This window comes from Molossus molossus, unplaced genomic scaffold, assembly GCF_014108415.1.
Source record: "Molossus molossus isolate mMolMol1 unplaced genomic scaffold, mMolMol1.p scaffold_m16_p_2, whole genome shotgun sequence".
Classification (NCBI taxonomy): domain Eukaryota; kingdom Metazoa; phylum Chordata; class Mammalia; order Chiroptera; family Molossidae; genus Molossus; species Molossus molossus.
The window spans coordinates 103,643,356-103,661,927 of NW_023425355.1; the positions used below are offsets into that span (position 1 = coordinate 103,643,356).

Consider the following 18,572-nt stretch of genomic DNA (forward strand, 5'->3'; position numbering starts at 1 on the left):
TTTGTATGGCAGAGAAGATGTTTTGATAGAATAAACAAGGTTAGAAAATGGATGGTGATGGTTAGGGAAAAAAATATGACCAAAGCTTCTGTGTTTAACATCTCTATATTTGGCTCTTAAGGGATAACCTAAGTGCACGCTACTTCGCACATATTGATATACTAATGTAGCATATTCCTTTTTTTGACTCTTTGAACATCCTTCTTCCCCATCTGTCCCCACCTCTAGTCAGTACAGGACACTCTGAGAGCCTCAGCAGCTTAGGAGAAAAGAGGCAGTGAATATACTGTAACCTGTGACTGAACCTCCTTACATTTTCATTATTGGTTTCCCATCCAAATTCTGCTTTGTTTGCTCCTGGTTAACCTCAGGATGACAGGATTGGGGCACCATGGGACAGGGCTCTAATCATCCCTAGCAGTTCTCTCTTTGTCATTTAGGGTATTTGGTAAGACATTTTCCAGGCCCAGATCAGTTTTTCCCTTCTGGGCTAAGAGACATAGAGGGTTGTTTGTTGTTGTTGTTGTTGTTGTTGTTGTTTTAATCTTAGGAATATACATTCTTGTGCTTGGAGAATAAATAAACATTTTCTTTCTTTACTTCTTACTCCATAGACATGAGCCAGACACAGGAGTTCCAACTTAAATGTTAAAAGTTCCCCTTGACAAAAGGGTGATACAGGAAAAACAAGTTCTGTACTGTGGATTTCAGCCATCACCATTGACAAAGACTCCCTCCTAGACCAAATTAATTTTTAATAAAAATTGTATTTAAGGTATACAACATGATGATTTGATATAGTCAGGCTCCTCTGAACCCTATTCTCAACTAGGCCTCAACCTTGGCCTATAAAAACTTCAACTATCAGCACAAATAATTTCATCCACACTCTACATTAAGAGACTGGAAAAAAACACTAGCATAGAAAAAGAAGCTAAGATGTGAAAATTAATGCTGTTTTGTTCACAAAGGCTGGTGGTAATTCTGTACGTGAAAAGTACAGACCAAACTGGTAACTAACATAGATTATTCTGGAAGTCTAGCAAGGAGAGGAAAGAAAAAGGAGGATTCAAGGTGTGAGCTGAACAAAATGTGAAAGAATTATATGTACCCTCCTGGAGAGAATAGAACAAGGTTGCCATACAGCAGACAGCCTGAGGTGGTTGTTATTTGAAGGGGTATTGAGTTTGCCTGCCTGCTACACCTTTGCTGCAGTTGCTATAGTTTCAGGCATTGTGACTCAACAAACTCTGATGTCATACCCCAGGGTCAAAAGCAGCAGAGAAAGGCCTTGGCCCCTCAGTCTTGTCCAACTGCTGACGGGGGTGGCAGCCAGCTGCAGCTGCCCAAGAACTTGGCACTGCCCAGATCATCTAAAGGGGCACATCTATCTCCTTGATGGCACATTTTCACCCAAAAGAAAAAAATAACTTCATTATCAAGGTAATGAGTTTATAAATTTCATATTTTTCACAGTTCTTTAGAATCTGGACATGAGGGACCTCTATGCCTCCCTCTCTTTCTAGGATAGTGATCTCTAGCTCTGGAAATCAAGGAACTCCCTCTTTTGAGGGTGTGGGAAGCCTTTTCTTAAATCTTTGGGAGAGCACTAAAAGATCTGGACGGGGGTGGGGGGATGGGGGGGATAAAGGGTAGGGATGTAGTGTTATGTGAAACTGTAGCTGTGTATGAGAGAGAGGGAGGGAGGGAGATAGAGAGACAGAGAGAGAGAGAGAGAGAAACTACTAATTATGCTCAAATGATCCTGATGACTTCAAAGTGTCCTTTCCCCACTGCTCACCCCACCAGTTCCTAGCCTAAGCCAATACGAAACACAGAGATGTGTTCCAGGGCCCTTTTATCCAAACTGAGACAGTTCCTAAAAACCCTATATATAAGCCTTTCAGATTACTTTTCTTTGTCTTTCCAGATGTCTGATCATATTGACTGGTTACACAGCTCCAGAGGTGTTTGCAAGGTCGATCTCTATAGCCCAACAGAACGAAAAGAACAGGAACGGAAAGTGGTAAGATACAAAATTACTCCTACCAAGGTGTGGAAAGGATTGGAATGTGAATACAGATATACTGGAATCCAGGATAGATAGTGTCATTTTCTGGCATCCAGGTTCAATAAAGTCTGTAGGGGACCGGCATGCTTATACATCACAGAGGGACAAATGCGGGGGGGCGGGGCAGGATGAAGAGTGGTAAAGGAGCTGGGGAGGGAGGGGCTAGAGGGAGGCTCAGGGGTGGGAGGGGCTAGAGGGAGGCTCAGGGGAGGGAGGGGCTAGAGGGAGGCTCAGGGGAGGGAGGGGCTAGAGGGAGGCTCAGGGGTGGGAGGGGCTAGAGGGAGGCTCAGGGGTGGGAGGGGCTAGAGGGAGGCTCAGGGGAGGGAGGAGCTGTGGTTGCCTAGTTACCAGTCTCTATTACCTAACCTCTTCCGTCATAATTATATCACCTAGCTACCAGTAATTTGCACTAAAGTGACACTCCCCCAGGAGGGCAAAATACTTTATGCTTCTATTTCCCAAACTTGGAGTCATTTGTGTAGCACTTCACATTTTTTATCATGCTCAAGTACCACTCATACTATTGTTTAATATATGTTTCTGCAATGTTTTTTAAATTGACTTACATTTAAAAATTACCATCATCCTAAGCAATATTATCCATATATCACAGGTTTGATATTCTAGTATGTATTTTTCCTATTAAACAATAAAAATACACCTATTAAACAGAAATGTTTATCCATGTACAACCTAAAGTTTTCTATAGCATCAATAGTAAAAATACCCCATTTGGGAAACACTAGTGTAGTTGAAAGTGTTCCTAAATGGGAGCCAGGAGAATAGAGTTCTAATATAAGTTCCACCTTTTAGTTTGTGTCAGTTGGGCAAGCCATCTCTCTTCTTACTCTCCTCAATAAATGTAGGTATTTTGAGCCTCTCCAACAGGTAGGCATTCTCATCTAGGAAATACAGTAATGATAAGCTTCTGTCTGCCTAATAACATTTATTGAGTACTTACTATGTACAGGTACTCTGCTAAAAGCTTTACACGCACTATCTTAATCAATCCTCATAACAACCCTATATGGTAGGTGCTTTAACATCTCAAAGAAAAACTACAGTCTTTTCTCTAGAATTTTTCTAAATGCATCCTCTTAATTTGATGCAGATATGTTTTGTCGATGTGTCCACCCTGAATGTGGAAGATAAAGGTTCCAAGGTGGGTATTCTCTACTCTCCTCAGAGTTGGACTGGGTAGGAAACTGCTGAAAGGGTTGTCAGTGATGGCATAATAAAAGGGAAAAGTTGTGGCAAAGGGTGGAAAGGTGGAAGGGATTCAGGTGAGAAGCCATTATTCTTGTAAGCCCAGGATCTTTAGTTGAGAATTTACTGTCACTCTTGATACCAAATCTCATTTTAGAAGGCACTTACATTGCTGGTAGGGATGAAAGAACAAAAGCATGGAAGACAGCATGTCAGAACAGTGAAGAAACTCGATGATTAATAAAATATGATTCCTGAGATTGATGGCTTTATCAATACCTATGGGGGAGGGTAGTAATTTGTGGAGGGAAAAGTATTTCATTCTTCAAAGACTAGTTAGCATTATTAGCCTACTTCTCCTCCTCCAAAAGGAAAAGAGATAAGCGATATGACATTCATGCTTTGAAGTGGTAGCAGGCAGAGAGGGCAGCTTGGAGATATCTCAAAAAGCAACTATTCATAAGAATTTTATCCCTTAATTCTATAGGATGATGGTGGTTCCGGTTCAGAAGGTGACTTAGCCCTGGAGCGTCTGAAAGAAAAAGAAATTATTGTGATCAAGGATATTGAGAAGAAAGACCAATCTAAGGTATGCTTAGCCTCTAGTCTGCCCTTTGTAATTCCCAGAGTCCAGTGCTGAGTCTGAAGATTCTGGTTCAGAGGTGGTAAGAGTAATATTGTTAAACAGGCCCATAAATTTTACTACTATGACATTCCAGAGAACACAGGCCTAAGTTCAGAGTCACAGTAAGTTCAATGCCTAGGTATCTAACAATAGCACTAATCACAGAGACTCAGAATACCCTTTCCTGATTTCAGGCACCTACTCCAAACAGAATCTTGTTATCCTTATCCTAACAAAGATATGGGCTTATAAGCAAGATCATTTTCAGTGTTTTCTGTTGCCTTGTAATGGACTTGTGTGCCCCACATTGCCCAGTGTCCAGCAAAAAAGAACAAAGGATATATGGAGCAGAGCATCTCCATGACGACCAAGAACTGTAGCTACCTGGTCCCTAACCCTGTTGTCTAAGAGATTACCCAGGCTATTAGGTAGCATGAAGTCAGAAGCAATTAGACTTAACACACCACTGTCACATACAGAATCCTTTTGTTCCTGTGTAACTATCTTAAATTATATCTGTTAGGCTCCTGGTTGGGGTGGGTATGAGAGCCCATGACAAGTCACCTTCATAGTCCAGAAAGCCTGGATCAGCTGATATTGGAACAAGATATTTGGTTTTCATGCAAAGGAGTCAAATATTTCCTGTTCTGTGTGTCCCTATGCTCATATTATAACCAGAAACAACATGTCTGGTCCTATACACATTTGGAGTGATGAGAGTGACCCTTAAGGAAGAAAAAAACATTTAGAAAGTATTCTTCAAAGAGTTTTGGGTTCAGTTGAGGGGGACTCCATTTTGGAGTCTTAAGAAAGGGATACATTATACCTAATGTTTATTTTTTAAAGTGCAGCCCATATTTCCTACACACAACACAGATATCCTTGGTTGTAACCTAAGCCCATTTGCAAATTGTTGAACTTGTCATGACCTCACATTTCTAGGAATTCAGTGAAAAGAGAGGAGATGAAGCAATGAAAGGGGCAAAGGGGGCAATTGTACTTAGCAGTGAGTAGAAGATGTGTACAATAAATATACACATATCTAGGTATGAGCATATACACATAAATTTATACAAAGTGACACACATCAATATATACATTTATATATATATCAACAAAAAATAATTTATATAACCAATGACACACATGTGACACTGGTAAACACAAGCATTGATACAGCAAACATATATATATATATGTATATATATATCTATTAATAAACAAAAATTTACACACATATACAAAGATATACAATCAGATGCATTGACATGCCCATATGTGACACATAAACATCCATATTCACATCCATGCACACCATGTTAACACACAAAGCCTTGATCAAAACATAGTGACCATACAGACTCAGGTATAGGCATACACCAGTCTTTCTTTTTTTAGATTTGAGGTAAGATTTAATTTTAAAATTCTTTGAGCAATCTTCAGAAGGGCTGCAAGAATAAAATAGAAATATCTGCAAAACTGGATTAAAAAGATCATGACTGATACAAGCTTGGACCTCAGGAAAAAAATTTTTTTTACATGACAATCTAAAGTTATAATAATCAGAGTCTCAAAACTGTCATATGTATACAAGTGTTACAATAGCCACAAATATTAATATCACATCATATTAGTATCATATTTTATAGTATTTCCCTTGGGCAGAGTTCAAGATAATTCCTTTTGCTTTTCCTATACAAAAGTAAAAAAAAAAAAAAAAGGATCAGTACTACTACTTAGAGTGTTAGACCTTTCTTATGGAGAATATAGGGGGAAACATGCTTAAATGTTGATTATCCAAGATTTCTCTACATGCTTTGTCAAAAAAATGTACTATGGCCCTGGCCAGTGTAGCTCAGTTGGTTGAGCATTGTCCCATGTGCTGAGAGGTCACTGGCTCTCTTCCCAGTCTAGGCACATGCCTGGGTTGCAGGCTTGATCCCCAGTAGAGGATGTGCAAAAGGCAGCCAACTGATGTTTCTCTCTCATTGATGTTTCTTTCTCTGTGTCCCTAAATATATAATAAATATAATTATTTATATATATAAATATATATATTTATATATATAAATAATTATATTTATTATATATAAATAATAAATATATTTTTACATGACAGTCTAAAGTTATAATAATCAGAGTCTCAAAACTGTCATATTGTATACAAGTGTTACAATTATATATTTATATATATTTTATATATTTTTATATATAAATTTATACATTCACATACAAACATATATATAAATATATATTATAATATATATAAATATTTATATATATTATAATATATATTTATATATATTATTATATATTATATATTTATATATAGCTAAATATATAAATAGTTTAATATAAATATATAAATAAAATATATTATTGCAAACATTTATTTTTTATAAAATTAATGTAAAAATTAAATATAGGCATAACTCTTATACAGAGTGAGGCAAAAGTAGGTTTACAGTTATGAGTACACAAAACAGAGTTTATTCTTTAATTATTATTACTTATTGTATTATTTTCCATACAAACAACTGTAAACCTATTTTGCCCCACCCTGTAAATATGCCTCATTTATACATTCACATACAAACTTAAACAAAGTAAAACATATTCACTAACACATTTGTATGCATTGATGCACACATTGACACAAATACAATGACATCCCCAGTCAGTGTATTCATAAACATACCCCAATACTCAGGATGTGTGCAACACTGACACACATTCTCAATCATTGACATAGCATATAAATATAACATAAACTGATAGCCAATTTATTGACATACACAGTCATTATACAATCACCTATTAGCACATATTCATATTTTAATGTGTGTATTTATTAATTTATTTTGTTATACATTAATATATCAATGAATATGTATGTTAATATGTGAATTTATGCTTTAACATAAAAACATATTTATGCTACATGATGCATGCTATTGGATTTATATCATAAACATATGCAGATCACTCAAATTGACAGTTGCTCATTTACATATTCAGAAACACATGAGAATACACACTCATATTTTTACATTCACATACATGTACAAAATATACACACTATCATGCACATGTTGGCACATACAGTAGACATAGAGAATGGGTATTGATATCAAAACATTATTACACATGCTTACATATAGTCAGTCATATGTGCGCTAACATACAGACATGAACACCCACACTGGTACATTTTCACACACTAACAACACAGGCTAACACATTCTCACATCTTTTGAGATGTTCACACTCATGAATTTCTATATTGTTTTTTTTATGTTTATAATTATATTTCAAATTTATGCACAGAGACTAGAAGGAGCTGCACTAAAATAATAATATGTGGATAAGAATAGTGGGCTATTATTTTATATTTTTCTTTAACAATTTTCAAAATTTTTTTTTACATTTTTCATAATGGCAAATGTGTAATTTTTATGACATGAACAAACCAGAATTTCTATATTGTTATTCATACACAATGATACTGACACATTTTTGATACATATTGAGATAAGCACAACATGCTCAGGTGAAATCAACAAATATATTGATAGCATACAGTTAAGTGTACAGATGGATATACTCTGAGCTTTTGTTGCTACCAATTGTGCTTGAATGTGTGTTAATGGATATAATTGTATATTATGTTTCCATGCAAATTATAAAGGTCAAATCTCTAATATGTGTGGTTTAGAAAGGTATATCTTCTAAATAAAATAAGGGGTGGGGAAATAGCCTCCCCAAACTCTTAGGTGTTCTTCTTTTTTTAGATGGAGGGATCTATATGCCTTTTCAAACAAGCTCCCTCTGATCCTATAAGTGTTATAAATTGGCTTCTCAATGATCTCCAGAAGTATGCCTTGGGTTTCCAACATGCACTAAGCCCCTCAGCCTCTAGCTGTAAACATAAATTAGGAGACACAGAGGATGAACATCAAAAATCACCCCCTGAAAACTGCTACAGTGTTTATGCCGATCAACTGAACATCGATTATATGGCCAACAGACCTCAAAGCCTATGTCTAGAAATGACTGCAGCCAAAAATACCAACAATAACCAGAGTTCTTCCACCCCTCCAGCAAAATCTCCTAGCACTCACAGGGCAATAATCTCTCCTGAGAGAGAGTGTTCTGTGGATGACCTTTCCTTTTATGTCAACCGACTATCTTCTCTGGTGGCCCAGATGGCCCATAAGGAAATCAAGGAGAAGTTAGAAAATGGAAGCAAATGCTTTCATCATTCAATCTATCCACCCTCTGGGGACAAAGGGAAAAACAATCCCCGCAGTGTTGTGAGCAAGATTGCTTCTGAAATGGTCCATGATGCTGTGGAAATGACCTCTGCAGAAATGCGGGGTAATGGGGAGGAGTGCAGGGAAGGTGGCCGGAAAACGTTTATGTATAGTGAGTTATCCAACAAGAACAAGGTGGGAGACAAACAGCTATGCCAAAAAGATAGCAAAGAATTTGCAGATTCCATAAGTAAAGGGCTCATGGTTTATGCAAATCAAGTGGCATCCGACATGATGGTTTCTGTTATGAAGACCTTGAAAGTGCATACCTCTGGGAAGCCGATTCCTGCCTGTGTGGTCCTGAAGAGAGTGTTGTTAAAACACACCAAGGAAATTGTGTCCGATTTGATTGACTCCTGCTTGAAGAACCTGCACAATATCACTGGAGTCCTGATGACTGACTCGGACTTTGTCTCAGCTGTCAAGAGGAATCTGTTCAACCATGGAAAACAAAATGCTACAGATATTATGGAGGCCATGCTGAAGCGCCTGGTTAGTGCTCTGCTTGGAGAGAAGGACACTAAATCGCAGAGTTTGTTGTATGCAACCTTGAAAGCCGGGTCCCATGATGTCAAATGTAAGAACCAAGGTAAGAACCAAAGTCTTGAATTCTCCACCATGAAAGCTGAGATGAAGGGAAAGGACAAGTGCAAAATAAAAGCAGATCAGTGCAAGTCATTGACCAGTGCTGAAAAAGTCGGTGAACACATCCTCAAGGAGAGCCTGACCGTGTGGAACCAAAAACAAGGAAACCAAGGCAAGATGGCTGGTAAAGTATGCACCAGTAAGGAAGAAAAAAGAGAAAAAATCAGTTCTTCCACAGATTCACTGGCAAAGGACTTGATTGTCTCTGCCCTTCAGCTAATTCAGTATCACCTGACCCAGCAGGCCAAAGGCAAAGATTCACTTGAAGAAGATTGTCCTGGTTCGACCACAGGCTATGTGACTCAGAGTGCTCAATACGAAAAGAATGCATGTGGCCAAAGTGCCAAGGCACTTTCAATGAAACATCTAGAGTCACGTGGAGCTCCTGGGCCATCTACCTCTGTAAAGGAGGCTCAACAAGCAGACTGCCAGAAGTTGGATGTGTCAAACATTGTTCTATCACTGATTCAGAAACTGCTCAATGAGAGCTCCTTCAACTGCGACGAGCTACCTGAAGGTGAAAACAGGCCTTCTGAGTCCAGGTCAAACAAAGCAACTTCCACGTCTAAGAGAGTAGAAGAACAGTGCCAGGAAAGTCCAGAAGTTGACTTTGTCAGTGGGATGAAGCAAATGAACCGGCAATTCATTGATCAACTGGTAGAATCTGTGATGAAGCTGTGCCTTATCATGGCTAAATATAGCAACAATGGGGAAGCCCTCGCAGAGTTGGAAGAACAAGCAGCCTTGCCAAACAACTCCTATTACCAGGTTGGTGGCCCCAGATGTAGTCATGATGGTGCAATGTCACAGAACTATGAAGAGTTTCCTGGGCCAGAAGTCATCGTCAATAATCAGTGCTCAACAAGTAGCTTACAGAAGCAGCTACAGGCTGTCCTGCAGTGGATTGCAGCCTCCCAATTTAACGTGCCTATGCTCTATTTCATGGGAGATGATGATGGACAACTGGAGAAGGTAAGCAGTGACAAAGCACAAGAAGAAAGAGGGTTGGAATGGGCAGGGGCTGGGAGGCAATATTGTACTTTTTTCCAAGTCTGCTCTTTACCATTTGCCTTATGAATTACTTTCACTTCATAAAAAGACACAAAAGTGTGAACCATTAAGTGAGGCTCTGGCACCTCAAGGTCTGCACATTTCAGCCAAGAGGAGGAGAGTAAAATTAGCTTTGTTTTATCAGTGATCTTTTAAACAAACTATTTGGTAAAACATTGGGGAGCAATTTTGAAGTCTTATGTTTTTAATTTGAAGGCCCTCAAAGGACTGGAGAGAGAAAAGGAAGTATCTTTTTTCATTTTTATCTATGCCATTAGAGTAGAGTCAAGGAAAAAGGAGAGCAAAGCCAGTCCTGGACCTGTGGCAGCTTTTACTCTAGTCTTAGAGCCATGGGTGGAAAGGTGGGTGAGGGGGGTAGTTCACATTATCTGTCTGGGTCCCTTCTCCAAGAGCATCACATGACTCAAGCTATCTCTGCTTTTCCCACAGCTTCCTGAAGTTTCAGCTAAGGCAGCAGAGAAGGGGTACAGTGTGGGAGATCTACTTCAAGAAGTCATGAAGTTTGCTAAGGAACGACAACTGGATGAGGCGGTTGGCAACATGGCTAGAAAACAACTGCTGGACTGGCTGCTCACTAACCTGTGAGCTAACAATGCCTTCAACACCTCTCTAGTTACTCCCCTCCCTCCAGCAGCATCCCATGCCAGCTGGGCACCCCGTCCATTAGGCCACTGAACAACTTACTTCACGATTGTATTTCCCAATACATTTGAGCAGTTGGACTGTACAAGGTGTTCAATAAGCTAAGTAACAGCATGAATAAAAACAAAATAAAAAATATGTTATTGTTTTCTTGATCAGATATATCTGAGGCAAAAGAGGGGAATGGATCCAATTCCAAGGACTGGTGAAACAGCTTAGACAAAAACAAACTGATGTAAGTACATTACTCATGAACATTGTGCCCCCCACCCCTCTTCCTATCTTGACACACACACACACACACACACACACACACACACACTTCCTCACTATTTACTGCATATGGCTATTTAGTATTTACTGTCCAAAACTACAGTGAGATTTGATCCTCCCCATGTGTGAATAAAGCTTTTTTATAAGTTATTTCCTTCAATTGATGAGATTTCCTTACCTTCCATCAATCTGAGAGAAAATTTTTCCGAGAAGAAAGCTACAGAATGGTAAATTCTTCATAGCCACCCTATTTGAATTCCAATGTCTCTTTTGAGACTAGCACTAAGTTCCTAGATTTGTTGTATGCTTCTCAGAAGTCAATCACAATGTTAGAATTCATTGCCAATCAGATCAAGACAGTGGTTTCAGTCCTGTGGTCCTCTGTTATCTAGTTTGTTGTGACATTTCTTGGTAACTCTGAGGTGCTCATGACTTTGTAGAACAAGTACAGGATGTGGAATCCTTCTGGATTCAAAAGCCAAAGCTTTTGTCTCTTACTAGCTGCATGGCCTCACAGAGTCACCTAGACTCTAAGCCTATTTCTCCACCTGTGAAATATAGCCAAAAATTACCCTCACTGTCTAGAGATTAAACTGGAGGAATGGATATAATACTTTGCACAAGGAGAATCTTGTTACAAATGTAAATGTGAAGGAAGCTGTACCTCTCAAAGCCCATCCTAACACAGTTGCAGGTATTCCTGATACATTTTCAAACTGAAAGCAAGATTCTCTGACAACCCAGAGAAGCACTTTGAGGGGAGGTAAGAAGCATGGAGTCAAACTTTGCCAACTTCTGCACAATGCCTGGACCAGTCAGAAAGAAAGACAGGCCCCTTCAAAGCAGGACCTTTAAAACTCCCCAGCCTGAATTAAAGCTAATCAAAGCTTTTCCAGTCACACCCCACCCCATGAAAAGCTGTGGAATTGAGCCACCACAGATCCTTCTCTTTGTCCTTGAAGAAAATCCTTAATAAACAAATCCCAGGACTAGGGCTGCATTTCTGATGATTCAATCCTTCCTGAGCACAGCTGGGGCCCATAGTCGTTTACTTCCTTGATTAACTTGGCTCTTGACTTGCTCCTGATTTTTACTGTGGGGCAGCTTTGGGGATTCCTGGGACTGTGGAAATAAAACACAGGAAGTTACATGTACTGTTAAATAAGAGGGGTTAGGCAAGATGGTCTCTAAGGGCCCTTCCAGTTCTGACATTCCAAGATTCTAAGAGTTTCTTTTCCATAATTTCTCAGGGAAACATGTATAGATGAGGTAAGATCAGGGTGAGAAACTTGATTTTTGCCAGAGCTGACTGACAGACTGCAGCAAAGAAAGGAATGCTTTAGGCCACAAAGGGCCCTGACAAGGGTCTGGAACAGCTCAGCAGTCCTTGGAGCTTATCCCTGGAAGGGGAGACCCTGGCCTTTTACCTCTCTAGATGGAGAAGTGCTTCCAGGTACCCTATTAGCAATGTGGCCTTGCTCAATGCCAACAGTTGGAAATAGACAACAGTTTCTGCTGAGCTGAGCGCCCAACATGTCATAGAAATGAAAAGACAGGAGCAGAAGAAGGAAGAAATCATAATTATCACCTGGCATGTGGTATAATTGGTTTGGTATCTCTGACAGTTTCAGTGTCTCTGAACATCAGGCCTCCATTTTTTTTTTCTTGCAATTTTTATTAATTTATTTTTGTTACAGATGTTTCTCCTTTTTCCCCCCTAGACAACCTCCTCCTGATCCCTCCACCCTGCCTCCCATGCCCAGCATTGTTGTCTATGCCCATTGGTTACTCATACATGCATATAAGTTTTTTGGTTTATCTATTCCATAACACTGCCCCCCCCCCCACCGCGACCCCCTCCTCTGACATTTGTCAGTCTGAAACGAATTCTTTTCTATGTCTTTGGATCTATTTTGTTCATCAGCTTATTTTGTTCATTACATTCCACAAATAAGTGAGATCACGTGATGTTTGCTTTCTCTGATTGGCTTATTTTGCTGAGCACAATGCTCTCCAGGTCCTTCCATGTCACCTCAAAGGATAAAAGATCTCTTTTTCTTTGAGCTGCATAGTGTTTCATTGTGTATATGTAATAGAGCTTTTTTTATCCACTCATCTATTGATGGACACTTGGGCTGTTTCCAGATCTTAGCTATTGTAAATAGTGCTAAGAACATAGGGGTGCATATATTCTTTCTGATTGGTGTTTCAGGTTTCTTAGGATATATTCCTAGAAGTGAGATCACTGGGTCAAATGGCAGCTCCACTTTAAATTTTTTTAAAAAACACCATAGTGTTTTCCATAGTGTCTGCACCAGTCTGCATTCCCACCAGCAGTGTACTAGAGTCCCCTTTTCTCCACACCCTCGCCAGCACTTGTTGTTTAATAATTTGATAGCGGCCATTCTGGCAGGTGTGAGGTGATACCTCATAATTGTTTTAATTTGCATCTCTCTGATGATTAGGGACATTGAACATTTTTTCATATGTCTCTTGGCCATTTGTATGTCCTTCTTGGAGAGAGATCTGTTTAGGTCCTCTGCCCATTTTTAAATTGGGTTGTTTCCAGTTGTCCCACAGTCCTCTTAAGCTGTCTTCCTGTTTTTAATAGTTTTTTCCTTTGGTTTTCTTTTTTTTTTTTTTTTTTTTTTTTATCCTCACCCGAGGACATTTTTCCATTTTTTGTACAGATAGAGTGGGAGGGAGAGAGAGGAAGAGAGAGAGAGAGAAACATCGACGTGAAAGGGACACATCGAGTGGCTGCCACCCGCACAACCAACCAGGGCCGGGGACTAACTGCAACCGAGGTACGCGCCCTTAGCGGGAACCGAACCCGGGTCTCTCTGGACCGCAGGCCGATGCTCTAACCACTGAGCCAAACCGGCCAGGGCTCCTTTGGTTTTCTGATTGGTTGATTTTTTCTACGCTGTTTTCTAATTCACTGATCCGTTCCTCAGCTTCCTCTACTCTGCTGGTTAGTCCTTCCAATGTGTTCTTTATTTCTGCTATGTCATTTTTCATTTCCACTTGGTTGGTTTTCAATGTTTTATATCTTTACTCATGGTGCTGATGTCCTTACTCATGCTGTTGAGCGGAATTCCTCAAGATCATGGCTCTGAGCTCTACCTCTGATAATTTACTTAATTGCATTTCATTTATCTCATCTTCGATAGATTTCTCTTGTTTTTTCCTTTGAGATTTTTTTCTTTGTTTCACCATTTTGCTATCTCAGTGGGTTTTTGGAGCCTGACAAATTTTCCCTGTGGGTGTTGGTGTTCTGCTGTGTGTGGCCCTCTCTACTGAGTTTGGATGAGCCTGGGTGGACCCATGTTTAACACCACTGTCAAGTCTTACCTTCCTGGGTAGATTTGCAAGCCCAGGAAAGGTTCAGTTATCCTCTAGCTTTTTCCTGGCTGCTAGTAGTCTCAGTTACTCGGTGCCTTGGAATGTAGCCCTGTTGTTCTGCATGAGAGGATTTCCAGAGGGTGGGATAGATGCTGGTTGTTAATGAGCCTCAATTTGCATTTCTTTGCCTCACCTGGAAAAGGCTGAATCTTTGAATGGGGGGGACTGCTGTTTTTCCCCACAGCTCTGGGAAGGAGCACACTGGCCACCATCCTTTGTGACTGCAACTCAACAAAAACTCTGAGTGCCCTCCAAATCCCGGGTGTCCCCACAGAGTTCCAGCCCAGTCTGCCCTCTCTCTGCCATAGCCCCCAGGGGAGTAGCTGTGGCTATTTTAGCTCTCTGTCCTGGCTCTCTGTGCTGTGGAGCAGGCTTGGTCTTTATTCTCCAAGGGTGCTGCTCACAACTAAGACTGCTGCTGTCCATGAGCACCCAGCCCGCCACCTTCTCACGCCTCCGCAGATCCTACCAGTGTCCCTGGTTATATGGTCCTGTCCTGCTGCTTTTCTGTTGATTTTTTTTTTTTTTTGAGGATTTGTCTTTATTTTAGTTGTAATTCCCCTTTGGTCCTGGGAGATCATCTGCGTAGCTTCTATTCACTCTGTCGCCATTTTTACATCCTCTATGCCTACCTTGTGCGCAGCTGGGTCCCACAGGCCTCTCTGGTGCCCAGCACCCTGCAGGTCCTGAGGATAACTGGATCACACAGTCCCTTTGGGGACCAGGCTCTATGCCTATGTTATGGGCTGCTGGGTCGCACAGGCCTCTATGGAGCTTCAGCACTCCAAATGTCCCGCGGTTAACTGGATGGCACAGTCCCTGCTGGGTTGCTCAGGGCTCTCTGGTGCTTCAGCACCCCCACAGGCCCCGTGGGTAACTAGATTGTGCAGTCCTGCTGGGTCTCACAGGCCTCTCTGGTGCTTCTGCACCCCACAGGGCCCATGGGTAATGGGATCGCACAGTACCTGCTGGGTTGTACAGGCCTCTCTGGTGCCCTCGCACCCTGCAGTTCCTGCTGGCAGGCAGCTGGATCGCACCAGTCTCTCTGGGGCTCTGGCTCCCACTGCTCTTGTGGGCTAATGGACCACACAGGCCTCTGTGGAGCCCCAGGTCCCACTGCTGGCAGCTGGGGAATGCTGCTGCCCTGTGGGGCTCAACTCCTGCTCAGCTTTTGCTGCAGTTTTGGGGGATGGGTCTCAGCTGCCGGTCTGTGCTTCTGTCGCCTGGAAATGGATGTCTGCTCCCCAGCCTCTGTTGCTGAGGTAGGTATATCTGGACTCTGACCGGGCTGCTACTTTGGGGAATGGTACGGGGCTCAGGGCTGTGTGCAGCTTCTGAGACCAGCACCATGGGAGCTCCACTTCTGTGAATTGGTTGGTATTGAAACAGAGTGTCCACTGGTCGCATGGTGCCAGGTGCGCTGATGGGCTCAGTTGCTGGGCCCTAGCTGATCCCACTGCCTCCACCCAGGGAAGATCTGGGATCTTCCAAAATGGTGGGACCGCCCCACTGTGCAGGGAGAAGCACCGTGAAGAGCCATGTACCTCGGTAGCCAGCTGCTCCTGTCCACAGCACAGCAACTTTCAGCTCCTCGTCTCTGCACTGCTCTGGTTTGGTCATCCACCTTCATGTCCACTCATAGTCTCTCACATACTCGCTCACTCTCTCACACACTCACCCTCCCTCTGGTCCTGCCCCCTCCCATCTCCTAGTTTATTCTTGTGTATGGTGTAAGTTGTGGTCTAGTTTCATTTTTTTTGCATGTAGCTGTCCAATTTTCCCAACACCATTTATTAAAGAGGCTTTATTTATTCCACTGTGTGCTCTTGCCACCTTTGTCAAATATTAATTGAGCATAATGTCTTTGGTCAATTTCCGGGTTCTCTGTTCTATTCCATTGTTCTATATACCTGTTCTTCTGCCAGTACCAAGCTGTTTTGATTACAGTGGTTTTGTAGTATAACCTGATATCTGGTATTGTGATCCCACCTACTTTTTCAAGATTGTTGTGGCTATTCAGGTCTTTTTTGATTCCATACGAACTTTTGAAGTATTTGTTCTAGTTCTGCGAAATATGTCGCTGGTATTTGAAAGGGAATTTCATTGAATATACAGATTGCATTGGGTAGTATGGACATTTTAATTATGTGAATTCTTCCAATCCATGAACAAGGTATGTGCTTCCACTTTTTTATATCTTCCTCTATTTCTTTTTTCAATGTCCTGTAGTTTTCTGGAAATAAATTCTTTTCTTCTTTGGTTAAGTTTATTTCTAGGTATCTTAATTTATTTTTGCCGTGATGGTAAATGGGATTTTTTAAAGCTATTTCATCTTCTTTATTTATTTTTATATATTCATTTATTTATTTTAATTAATTTATTTTTTTTTTTACAGATGTTTCTCCCTTTCCCTCCCCACCCAATCCCCAGCTTTGTTGTCCATGTCCATTGTTCATGTATGCCTGCATATAAGTCCTGTGGTTTATCTCTGCCCCACCACCCCCTCTTCTGGGGATTGTCAGTCTGTACCCCACTTCCACTTCTGTGGGGCTACCCCATTCCTCAGACTGTTACGTTCATTATATTCCACAGATAAGTGAGATCATATGATACTTGTCTTTCTCTGTTTGGCTTCTTTCGCTTAAGATGACACTTTCCAGGTCCCTCCATGTTGTCTCAAAGGATAAGAGATATTTCTTTCTCACCGTGGCATAGTATTCCATTGTCTATATGTACCACAGCTTTTTAATGCATTTGTCTACTGATGGACATTTGGGCTGTTTCCAGATCTTAGCTATTGTAAACAATGCTGCTACAAACATGGGGGTATACATATTCTTCCTGATTGGTGTTTCAGGCTTCTTAGGGTATATTCCTAGAAGTAGGATCACTGGGTCAAGTAGAAGTTCAATTTTTAATTTTTTGAGGTAACACCATATTGTTTTCCATAGCGGCTGCACCAATTTGCATTCCCACCAGCTGTGTATTAGAGTCCCCTTTTCTCTACACCCTCCCCAACACTTGTTCTTTGATGATTTGTTGATGGCGGCCATTCTGACAGGTGTGAGGTGAGACATCATTGTTGTTTTTATTTGCTTCTCTCTGATGATTAGTGATGTTGAGCATGTCTTCATACGTCCCTTGGCCAGTTGTATGTCCTGTTGGGAGAGGTGTCTATTCAACTCCTCTGCCCATTTTTTAATTGGGTTCTTTGTCTTCCTTTTGTTGAGTTGTATGAGCACTCTATATATTTTGAAAATTAACACTTATCTAATGTATCATTGGCAATGATGTTCTCCCATACAGTGGGTTGCCTTTCCATTTTGAGGGTTGATTCTTTTGATGTGCAGAAGCTTTTTAGTTTGATGTAGTCCCATGTGTTCATTTTTACCTTTGTTTCTGTTGCCTTAGGTGATTTATCAGTGAAAATTCTGCTGCATATGATGTCTAAAATTTTGTTGCCTACATTTTCTTCTATAATTTTTATGGATTCACAGGTCTCATTTAAGTCTTTTATCCATTTTGAGTTTATTCTTGTGTATGGTGTAAGTTGATGGTCTAGTTTCATTTTTTTACATGTAGCTGTCCAATTTTCCCCACACCATTTATTAAAGAGTCTTTCTTTACTCCACTGTATGCTCTTGCCAACTTAGTCAAATATTAATTGAGCATATTGCCTTGGATCCATTTCTGGGTTCTCTGTTCTGTTCCACTGGTCTATATGCCTGTCTTGTGCCAATACCAGGCTGTTTTGATTACAGTGGCTTTGTAGTATAACCTGAAATCTTGTAATGTGATTCCTCATACTTTGCTCTTCTTTTTCAAGATTGCTGTGGCTATTCGAGGTCTTTTTTTGGTTCCATATGAACTTTTGAAGTATTTGTTCTAGTTCTGTGAATTATGTTGTTGGTATTTTGATGCGGATTGCATTGAATCTATAGATTGCTTTGGGTAATATGGACATTCTAATGATGTTAATTCTTCCAATTCATGAACAAGTTATGTGCTTTCACTTTTTTATATCTTCCTCTATTTCTTTTTTCAATGGCCTTAGGTTTCTGCAAATAGAATCTTTACTTCATTGGTTAAGTTTATTCTTAGGTGTCTTAATTTTTTTGCCACGATGGTAAATGGGATTGTTTTTTCAGTTTCTGTTTCTGTGAGTTCATTATTGGTGTATAAGAATGCCATCAATATCTTGACGTTAATTTTGGATCCTGCTACTTTGCCAAATGTATTTATTAAGTTTAGTAAATTTTTGATAGATTCTTTAGGGTTTTCTATGTATAATATCATGTCATCTGCAAATAATGACAGTTTC

The 18,572-nt window shown here is 40.4% G+C and overlaps 1 protein-coding gene across 1 annotated transcript; it reads left to right on the forward strand.

Moving 5' to 3' along the window:
- The first annotated feature begins 1,930 nt into the window (after nt 1-1,930).
- AKAP4 (A-kinase anchoring protein 4) lies at nt 1,931-10,516 on the forward strand. The gene is made up of 5 exons (XM_036271736.1): nt 1,931-2,026; nt 3,183-3,233; nt 3,765-3,866; nt 7,694-9,832; nt 10,361-10,516. Exons 1-5 carry the CDS (start codon nt 1,931-1,933, stop codon nt 10,514-10,516), a joined length of 2,544 nt encoding a protein of 847 aa, XP_036127629.1.
- Nucleotides 10,517-18,572: the final 8,056 nt, after the last annotated feature.